This window comes from Lynx rufus, unplaced genomic scaffold (assembly GCF_022079265.1).
Source record: "Lynx rufus isolate CCGP_SWC_20201006 ecotype Redwood Valley unplaced genomic scaffold, mLynRuf1.p SCAF_3, whole genome shotgun sequence".
Classification (NCBI taxonomy): Eukaryota; Metazoa; Chordata; class Mammalia; order Carnivora; family Felidae; genus Lynx; species Lynx rufus.
Genome location: NW_025814845.1, coordinates 157,844,851 through 157,854,933, shown reverse-complemented (window position 1 = coordinate 157,854,933; position 10,083 = coordinate 157,844,851). Strand labels below are relative to the sequence as shown.

The window sequence follows — 10,083 nt, the reverse complement described above, 5'->3', positions numbered from 1 at the left end:
CCAGGGTGACTTCCGCAGCCTGTTTAGCCTCTCCCGGACTTGCCCTCCCCCACGTGCCCAAAGACACTAGCAGCCGAGGTCCCTTCCCCTGGGACACACCTAAGTTCTTTTGGTGGCCAGCACGGACATTTTCTGCAGAAGAAGCCTGAGGTCCTCTTGACAGAGAAAGGAATTTTGGCCAGAAACAAAGATATAGTGGCAAAGCTTCAAAGAACCCTAATCAACCGGCCCCCCCCCACCTCCCAAGAACATCTAACGTTGAGGCTTTGTCAAGTCCAGAGAGCGTGACACCGGGTGAGGGAGGCCCCCCTGTGATTCTCTAGCGGGGTGTGGTGTCTTCCCAAACAGTGCGGACGGACAGAGAAGGCATCCCTCCCACCCCACCTTCCGCCCTTGACCTCGGGTCTACGGACGGACGTTTCAGACGCACGAAGCTTGTGGAGCACGAACTGCCTAGTTAAGTCACGATCCTCACAGAGAAAGCAAAGCAAAACAGCAGCGCCAACAGCAGATCCCCAAAGCGGCGCGGGGCCAACGCAGAGGAGAGCGGCCAGGAGGGGGCGAGGCAGACCACTTTGAAGTGCGCCCAACAGGAGGCCCGTCGCGTCCAAGAGGAGCAGGCCGAGCGCCCGCACGCCCTGGCCGGGTGCACCGGGGAGCCAGCGGCCTTGGCCGCTCACCGCCCAGGGTAGACGTGAGGGCCGTCGGTCCTCTCCTCCGGCCTCGCGGAAAACCCGGGCAGTGGGAGGTGCCCGACCCTGGTCCCACCATCCTGGCAAAGGGCACCCCATCATCGCCTGCCCGGGGATGCCCCAGCGGGTGTCAGTCGTGTGAGCTCAAGACAACAGGGACCGAAGAGTGGTCTCAAAGTCTTGAGTAAACACCGCGTCTTCTCAGCAAAACCGAAACCCCTCCAGAGAAGTCTCTGGGGGCGCAAATGACTCGGGTCGGCAACTCAGCGCTGGCCTTGGGGAGCCCCCAAGCTCTGCAAAGCACCCATGTCAGCAGGTGCATTTGGTTTCAAGGAGTAGAAAAGTCAGTCAAGAGGAGGAAATCATTCGCATTTCCAGTGGGAAGCGCGGAAGGTGTCGTCGGGGCCGGCGCCAGTCACCTGTCTTTCTGCCACTAGGTGGCGCCAGAGGCACGTCGACTTTGCATACCTACAGGGCTCTGGGGACGGTGCTGCCAAGTCTGAGCCCTGCGTCCTGGTTCCCTGCTCAGCCCCTTGTACCTCGAATCTAGGCCCAGAGGAAAAACCGCATTTACACACTCCCTTCACCCTGTCCCCAGGAAATATCAAGGACTTTGAAGCGAGGCTAGGAGCTAAACAACCAAGTGGGAGAAACAAACAAACAAACAAACCCATAAAGACGACTGCATGTTATTTGTAATGCGTTGGCATAAGTTTTTTTTTTCCCCTCCCCTCCCCCTTTCTTGAGGAAAGGCATTAAATTCGTCCTTGAACGGAAATTTCAGAAGGAAACCATAAGGTATTTAAGCAAGACTAAAAGGACATCTGCTTAGGTGTCTGGAAGCAGGACAGTGGGTGAGGCAAGAGAGAAACACACCACGGTGTGAATATAGCCAAGTATTCCATTTATTAACAAAATAAGTCTTACCAAGGGAGAGCTCTATTCATCCCCAACAGGCCCCACAGCCCCCGCACTGCTGCAAAAGACCAGGAGGGAGGGTAGGTGTGGGGAGAAGACCCAGGGGCGGAGTCTTCAATCCCAGTCACTGAGGGAGCCCACGGAAGCCCACGGCCAACTTTGGGGATTCTGTTGGGTCAGGCCTGGGAAGGGGGTGATGGGGCTACTGTGATCTGTGTACTCCCTGCCTCCCCAACTGTCCCCCAATGGAGCTAACAAGGTTGTACTGCCCTCTGATATTGCCACTGGTCTGCTTTGGAGGGATCTAACAAGCATCACTGACCCTACCCCTATCAGGAGAGGGATCCCAACAATGGAGAGAAAAACAAGACTATAAATGCACTTTGCAAAATATAAAGAGCAACGTTTTACACCAGCAGGGCCTTCTAGGACTTTTGATTGAATAAGACTAGCCGTACAAGTCCCCCACCAGCAGGCAGTGGGACTACTGGGTGTTTGGGGCCACAAAGCATCTGAAAGGTAAAAAGGCTGTCAGAGGCCTTAGGGCCTCTCTTTCAGGGCAGAGCCTGCTGGTGGGGTCAGGGCTCTCAGTGCTCAGAGCAAGCTAGAGGAGCAAGGCTCTAATTTTGGGGGCCAGGGTGCAGACCAAGGACCCCAGGAGGAGAGGGTTGCAGGGGAGGAATCACAGAGCAGAGTTCTGGGTCAACAGAACACAAGACCTCTTGCCCCCAAGGCGGATCCCTAGACCCCCCCAAACACGTTACAAAAAATATCTCCTCTCTGTTACTTGCACAAAGGATAAAACAGAACCTCAAACAAGAACTGAAGGGGAACGAGGGGAAAAGAGAAGGGGCAAATGTCGTTTTAACGGTTAGGAAGCATGCAAGAAACTCCCCACGAAGGGAAAACAAATAGAAGAAGAACCCCAGAACCCCAACTCTCCCTCCTCCCCCTAAAACCAAACCAATCCAAAAAAAAAAAAAAAAAAAGCAAAAGGAAAATAAACCACTTACATCTAAGAAAAAGGAAAGAAAAATAAAAGAAAGGAAGAGGGGCGGGGAACATGTAGTTATTTGTGTGATTAATATTATTATTTGGGGAACACAGACTTTTTGCATACCATTGACTCGTGTGGGCCGTTAATGCACTTATATTCCCAGCTTGTAAGCTAACATTATAGTAAATAAATACACAGTCCGGTGGGGAGGGTCTGGGCGGGGAATCCCGGCAGGGACAAGCAGTAGTGGAGGTTGCAGCGGCGAGGCGGCCGGGGGGGAAGGGAGGCGGAGGGGGGGAAGGAGAGGAGGGTTGGGTGGGAGCAAGAGCTGTAGTTACTGGTATCCGAGTGCGGAGGCTGAGGCTAGTCTCTGTCCGTACAGCGCATACGGTGAGTAGTAGGGTCCGGCTGTGGGGAGGGACGGCACGGCCAGGCCCCCGGCTGTGGATAAGTGGCTCTTGCCATAGGGGTGGTACCGGCTTAGCCCCAAAGTGTGTGGACTCCGCAAAGACAGCGACCCGGGGCTGCCCGGGGCGGTGGGCGGGGGGAGGTGCAGATGGCAGGAGGCTGCAGCTGCGGCGGCTGCGGCGGCGCTGCCCAGGCCGGAAGCCCCGGGGTAGGCGGCCAGAAGTTTCTCCGCGCCGGGCAGGGCCGTGTGAGTCCGTAGGTGGCTGAGCAGCTCCTCCGAGGTGGCGAAGCGCTTGTCACACGGCCCGCTGGCCGCCACCCAGTTGCAGCTGTGTGGCAGCGGTTCGTTCTGCAGCATGAAGCCGTAGGTGTAGAGCGGGTGGCCGGGGAGCGCGGCCTGAGCGGCGCTGGAGGAGAGCGCAGCGGGCTGTAGCGGGTGCCCGGGGTACACCAGTGGGTAGCCCCCGGCCTTCAGGCTGGGCCCGGCGGGGTCGTGCGCGCTGCAAGTGGAGCAGCTGGAGCCGCCGAGGTGCGAGGCGCTGTGGTAACCTCCCAGGCAGTAGGGGTCACGGCATAATCCCTGCAGGAAGGATGGCGGGGAGGCCCCGGTGAGCGGGCTGGAGCTGGGGGGCTTGCCGGGGGGCAAGCCCAGGCCCCCCGACAGCTGGCCTCCCACGAGGCCAGACTTGCTGGGATCCAGGCCAGGCACGAACTGAGACGGGTAGCCGGCGTAGGCGCCCACGATTGAGCCGTGGTAGCCGATGCTGGAGGGTGGCAGCGGGAACACCGAGTGGCCCGGTTTGTAGGGTGACACCGGCGCCACGTGGCCGGCCCCCACCAGCGCCGAGGGCGGCTCGGACTTGCGCCCGGAGGCCCCAGCCTCCGCACCACCCCCGTGTGCGCCGGGCTCCCCGCCGCTGCCACGGCTCACAGCCGCAGCCTCCGGGCTGGGCTTGGGCTCCTGGTCTTTCTTGTCCAGCTCCCCGCCGCCACCCCCGCCGCCGTTCTTGCAGTCAGAGTGGTGTGGGGAGCCGCCCCGGGAGCCACCGGGCGAGGACGAGGACGACGACGCAGAGACGGGCGCTCCATGCGGGGGAAAGGGCGTGCAGGCGGCGCTGGGGACCCTGAAGCCCGCCTTGTCTCCCGGGGACAAGGAAGAAGAGGAAGAGGTGGAGGACACGGAGGAGGAGCCGCTGTCTTTGCGGGAGTCGCCGCCGCCGGAGCCCTTGGAGTAGGGCTTGAAGCTGGACTTGTCCTCGGCTGGGGAGTCCCCCAGCTGCTTGAGGGCCGCAGACGCGGAGGCGGCACCCGTGGCGGAGCGGCCAGGGTCCTTCTCCCCTCCCAGCCCGTTGGCGGCCGCCGCTACCGAGTTGAGCTTGGACGAGGGCGGCGGGTCGGGCTTGCCGATCTGCGAGCAAGTCTGGGCCAGCAGCGCCAATGGACTCTTCTTGGCGTCCAGCTGTGGGAGACAGCGGCAAGGGGAGGGAGAAGGGGGTGAGACTACGAAACTGACGGAGCAAGCGGGGTGCCTGGGGAGCAGGGTGGGCGCGGAGGGCCCGGGCGGCGGCGCGACGGGGCGGGAAGGCCTGGGGAGAGGGTCTGAGAGTGCGGGCGGGGCGGGGCGGGGCAGCTGAGCAGAACTGCGCGCGCAGGGCCCGGGGTGGGGTCCCTCGATCCACCGCGTCCCAGAGTGCGGCACGGGCCGGGGGGAATGGGGCAGTGGAAGTGGTCCACCAGAGGCCGCCGCGGGAGCAGGTGACTGCTGTGGAATCGGGGCTGGGGGAGGGGCTGTGACTCGCCCCCTACCCTCTAATTTCCCCCTCCTCAGTGCCCAGGAAAAAACTTATTCCTTCAGTTTGGGGAACTTCGCTTGGGACGGGTTTCTGGCGGTGGCGCCGCGAGGCAGGAGCCGGGCGAAGCGCCTTCTGAAGCTAGGGGCTGCCGTTGGCGCTCTCCTTGTAGCCCCTCCCTCCCGGGGAGGGCACGCAGGGAAGTGGGAGGAAGAAAGACCTGGGATCGGGAGTGCCTGGGCGTAGAGCGCTCTAACCGGATGGGACAGAGGCGGAGTGGGACGGGGGCGATGCGGCTCCAAAGACACCAGACCGGGGTGGAGTGTGTGTGTGTGTGTGTGTGTGTGTGTGTGTGTGTGTGTGTGTGTTGGCGCGGGGAGGTGGGGGCAGGAAAGGCAGAGATCATCTCTAGCCTGAAAACTGGGTGCCACAGGAAAAGTAAAGGACCCAGCGGAGACTCCAAGAGCAAACCCAGTCCAAAATACGTAGCTCCGAAAGGCGAGTGTGGACTGGGAAACCTTCCACGGAGAAACCTGGGGAGAACTGGGTGGACTCCGATCCCTGTTCCCTCGGTCCCTCCTCACCCCGTGTGCCGGCGTGGCCGGACCTGGGCGTCGCACCGAGCCCCGGGGCGCAGGGAGTAGGGCCGTGGGCCCCGCAGTGTTGGGCGGAATGGGGCCGGCAGCGACCAGGAGACTGACCTCAATGGGGCTGACGGGGGTGGAGGACAGCGGCTGCAGGTACTCCGGGTGCAGGAGGTGGCCGGTGTGAGCGCTCAGCATCTTCAGGACCCTGATTGGAAGCCGGTTCGCCTGGCGCAGGGGGTCCGCCGGGGGCAAGAGGGACACCGCCGCCGGCACCGCCGGCCTCTTCCCGCCGCCGCCGCTGCCGCTGCCGCTGCTTTCGGGTGTCCTTGGGTTAGATCCAGCGGGCGAATCGCTCATTTGGAGGAGGCAGCGCCACTGGGGGGGCGGGGAGGGAGGGGGAGCACCGGGGAGGAGAGCTCCCGGGGCGGGTGGGCTCGCTCCGCAGCGTCGAGCGCGGTGCAGCAGCCGCTGCACCTCCACCCCTCCTCCACCGACGCCGCCGCAGCCGCCGCCGCCGCCGCTAGCCCCGGCGAGCAACACAAAAACCTTCGCCTTCCCAGAGTCGCACGTCAAATAGCCGCGATCGGCAGCCACACTTCAAAGGGATCGCCGCGCCCGCCCAATCGCAGCTCTCGCCGGGACCCCGGGGCGGGGAGAGCGGCGGGCGGAGGCCGGCGCCGCCGGTGGGAGGGGAGAGCCTTAAAGGGGCCTCGCCCGCGCGCCGCCGCCGCCTCGGCCTTTACCTCCCGATGCACTCCTCCCTTCCCCCCCCCCCCCCCCCCCGGCTGGACCGCCCTTGCCCCGGGGTCCCGTAGAGGACGAGACTCCTCCGGGACCCCGGGCTCTGCACCCTACCTTCCGCTGGCTTTCCTGTCTCTCTCCCCTCCCTTCACACTGCCAGGGTTGGGGGAGGTGGTGCTGGCCGGGTCAGTCACCCGCCGGCCGAGAGTGTCTGGGGTGGGGCGGACTGAGGTGGGGTGGGGGGCAGGAGCGCCGGGCGCTGGCTCCGCCGCTGCAGAGCCCCAGACGTTCCAGGAGGCCGCCTGGGGGCGGGCCGCGCCTCCTGAGCCCCGGCCTAGCTCCGGCCCTGCTCGGGCTCTGCTCGGGCTCTGCTCCGGCTCAGCTCCGGCACTGCCCCGGTCCAGCTCTCTTTCCCTAACTGGCTTCTCCCTGGTGTGCTCATTTGGAAGCGCCCGAGCCTTGCAGGCGTCCACGGCTCTCGGGACGCGGCGTAGCCGCTCCAACTACTTTGAGCCTGTCCGGTTCGAAGCCTGCAAGTTTGAGGACTCCCTTTCGGGGTGAGATGGTCGCGACGAAGCGCGGTATTCTAGGCTGTGCTCGCTGCCCTGACGCGCCTGGAGCGCGCTGCCTGCACACTGATTTATAGGTTCGGTCTTGGGTGCGTTTCAGGTTTCTTATAGTATCTGTTTAGAGGCATACCGTTTTCTCGCTGCACCGTGCCTAGCTGCTATTTTTGGGGGTACACCCAGGATCACTGGAGAGGCCAGTATCCCAGAGGAAGGGGGAAAATCTACGTGCTGTACGTCGATACAGAATCCAGAGATGCGCCTTCCCATCTTTTCTTCTAGTGGGGGAAAATGCACTAGCTTTTCCCAGGGACATTTTGGAATAAAAACTTTTTGTTAAAAATAACAATACCCTCCTTTCCTCCCCCCCCCCCCGCCTTTTAGATAAAATGTGTATTGCCAGCTTCGCGCTTGGCAGAGATTTTACATAGTCATAGTACTGACATTAAAGTTCCCGGTCGGCCGATCATCAGAAGGTGAAGCCGGTCCTTTGTGCGCCGGCCTCTGGGGAGACCACTTTTCCGTGCTCTCAGCGGCCAGTGGAGGCGCGCTGGTGTCACTGCCTGCCTTCGAGTACCACTTTCCTAGACCCAATCCATCACTCTGATTGTCAGGCCTGTCAGTGGGGGCATATTGCTCCGGGACTACCCGTCCCTGACTCTGCCGCGTTGATCTACGCCTTGAGACAACATGAGAACCCAAGACGGGGATAGGTGATTTCAAAGGGGTTCTTCAAACAGAACGAAATAACTCTCACGGAAATAACAAATAGCAGTCACGTACATGTATCATGCTCAGTAAAGAAGACAGCAGGCACCACTCCCAGGCCATATCAATCACATGCTAAACTAAATGTACTCCCTGCATCCCTGCTGTTTATTGGGCAGTACGTTTAGACCTCTTAGAAATGACACAGGCTCTTCCGACCCCAGTTTGAATCCTGGTAGAATCAGGGTGAAGTGAATGCTAAGGGATGGCCTGGCTGGGAGGTGTATTCCGTATTGCAGCAAGAGGGGGACAGGAAGGGGGGTAGTCCCATTGGCGTGGTGGTCTCTGTGCCACCTCCCTCCTTCCTCATGCCAGCTTCTGTGGTTTCTGACATCACTGCTGCTGCCAATACCACATCTAAGAGTCCACTGCAAGGCTCCTGTAGCCTACAGGGCTGTTTGGCCTTGGGGAGATTGCTACACAGACCGAGAACAGAAGAAAGCCTTGCAAGGTGGGAAAGGGGTGGGACTCTATAGGCACTCTGAGGAGGCTGGGCTGGGGAGAGAGGAGACCTAGGAGGCAGAAGAGATGAAAAACTCCTTGGTTATTGTAACCAGCCCAGCTGTGAGAGCCAGCCAAGAAATCCTTCCAGGACCCAAGCAGATGTGTGTTAGGGATGATTAATGGGAAATCAGTTGGGAGCAAAGAGGAGGGGAGGGAGAAGAGGTATTTAGAAGGGAAAGAGGGGCAGAAGGCAGCAGACAGGAGAGAGGGGAGAGGAATATTTACTCTGTTTGGAGAAGACAAGAGAAGAAAAAGGTAGTGAGTGATTGAAAGGAAAGGAGAAAGGAGGAGGTAAGGATAGAATGGCCAGGCTCAGGGTGGAAGGTGAGCCCTTTGCCTAGGTAGTAATACACTGTCATAAAAACAACAACAACAAGACAACAAACAAACGAAAACCCAAACAAACCAACCCAAGCCCTTAGCTTACAGCAGTGATCACAGATAGAAACAGTGGATGCCTGACAGCTTTAAAGCCAGACCAGGCCTATTTCCCTCTCCTAGAAAGAGGCAGCAAGGGAGGAGGGACACCCTCCCGTTCAGGGTGCTGGCACAGAATGGCTTCTCTGGCTGAATCCATCCAGTTGTCTTAGGAGAGAAAATGGAAAATCATACTTAACCAGGCCAGAGGCCTAATTAAAACACTACTAGATGACTATTACGATCAGTATTTGACATTCACTTGGCTGAAGTGCTAGCCTATAGAGCCCTAAATGGGGCCCCAGTGGCCTAAAGCAGGGACAGTTTTCAAAGGAATGGCTTGCCACCTGGGAGAGAATAAGGCTCAGTGTTCATTTGTGCCATATTTCTTGAGGGTCAGCTGTGGGCAGAGCATTGTAAAAAAGTGCGAGTGGTTGAAAAGTCCATGCAAGATGTTGGACGGGACATACGGCACACCGTCCTTGCTGACAGAAAAGCGGCTGATGCATGGTTAAGGAGCCTCCCTGTCTCCAGGATCCACCATTAAGATAGGATGGGGGGAAGGTGCTGGGGAATGCCCCCTGCCACTGTCAGTGCGTCAGGCTCTGGAGAAGCATTAGGTGCTACGGTTATCATTCATCCCCATTTCCAACGAAGAGAGTGAGGCTGGAGAGGTTAGTCCCTTTCCCAAAGTCTGAGTGGCAGAGAGGTCACTTGGAATCAGGTCTCTCAGAGCCAGGTCTCTCTTGAGCTATGCACTGTGGTAGGTCAAGGCAAGTCAACCTCCCTCCGTTTCCCCATGTGTAAAATGTAAGAGTGGCCACCTCGGAGTCAGGAGGCCAAAAGTGGACAATGTGTGTCACGTGTTCAGTGCTTGGTACAAAGGAGAGTCCCAGGTAAATGATGGCCGTGTACCCACTGATTCCTTGAGCAGTCCCAGCGGCTAGGCACTGGAGATTGCCCGGAAGACCCCAACTATTCCAGAATTCGACCAAAATGAAAGTACCCCTCCCCCAGCCTCTTGTCAAACGCGTCTTAAAAAAAAAAAAAAAAAACTACCCCCCCAGAAGCCATCAAGAAAATCCTTTAGGAAGTTCTGAATATTTATGGGTTGTGTTCACTCCTTCAATTTACATAACATTCGCCACCCAGGAAAAAATGCCTGAGTCAGGTTGGGAGCTGGAGGTGGTGGATTTGTTGTGTGGGGTTAATGTGAAGTTTTCAGTCCTCGCTGAGGCGGAATTGCCTGAATGATCGCCTCTCTCTGCATAACACTCAAACCCTAATGGCAACAATATGAAATAATATCTCACTGGGTAACTATTTACTTTTTTTTTTTTTTTTTTTTTTTACAAGCTGTAAGAACTCTGAGAAGTCTGCCTCATAGAGAACTTGGTTTTCCTCCCTGGCGCTTAATATCTTTCAGCGGCTGGCAATTACTGCCTTGGCCAGGAGCCCTGGTTTAGAGCACCCCACTCAGGGCACCAGGAGGCACTTCCGCCGTCTGCCCTGTCCCCAGCTTCAGACACAGCCCAGGGCCAGAGAGGGCCCGAGGGGTGAGAACAGCCAGCCTTGCCAGGAGCCCAGGCAAGTAGCTCCCTCCTCTGTGTCCTCACAGTCCTATTGTGTTCTATTATTACTCTTATCACATAGCATCTGCCCTTGTTTGTTTACTTGTCCATTGTCCCCTGCGAC

General features: G+C 58.8%; 1 protein-coding gene across 1 annotated transcript; it reads right to left on the bottom strand.

Moving 5' to 3' along the window:
* Positions 1-2,941: 2,941 nt before the first annotated feature.
* On the bottom strand, positions 2,942-5,749 carry ZNF703 (zinc finger protein 703). The gene is made up of 2 exons (XM_047090646.1): positions 5,507-5,749; positions 2,942-4,474 (listed from the first exon to the last, which is right to left on the bottom strand). The coding sequence occupies exons 1-2, from the start codon at positions 5,747-5,749 to the stop codon at positions 2,942-2,944; spliced, it is 1,776 nt and encodes a 591-aa protein (XP_046946602.1).
* Between the last annotated feature and the right edge of the window lie 4,334 nt (positions 5,750-10,083).

What these genes read in the sequence shown, in the direction of transcription:
- ZNF703 (XM_047090646.1), bottom strand. Translation starts at nt 5,749, where the DNA reads ATGAGCGATTCGCCCGCTGGATCTAACCCAAGGACACCCGAAAGCAGC. An exon ending in CCCCCGTCAGCCCCATTGAG is followed by an intron (nt 4,475 to 5,506) that starts GTCAGTCTCCTG and finishes TGTCTCCCACAG; the next exon opens with CTGGACGCCAAGAAGAGTCC.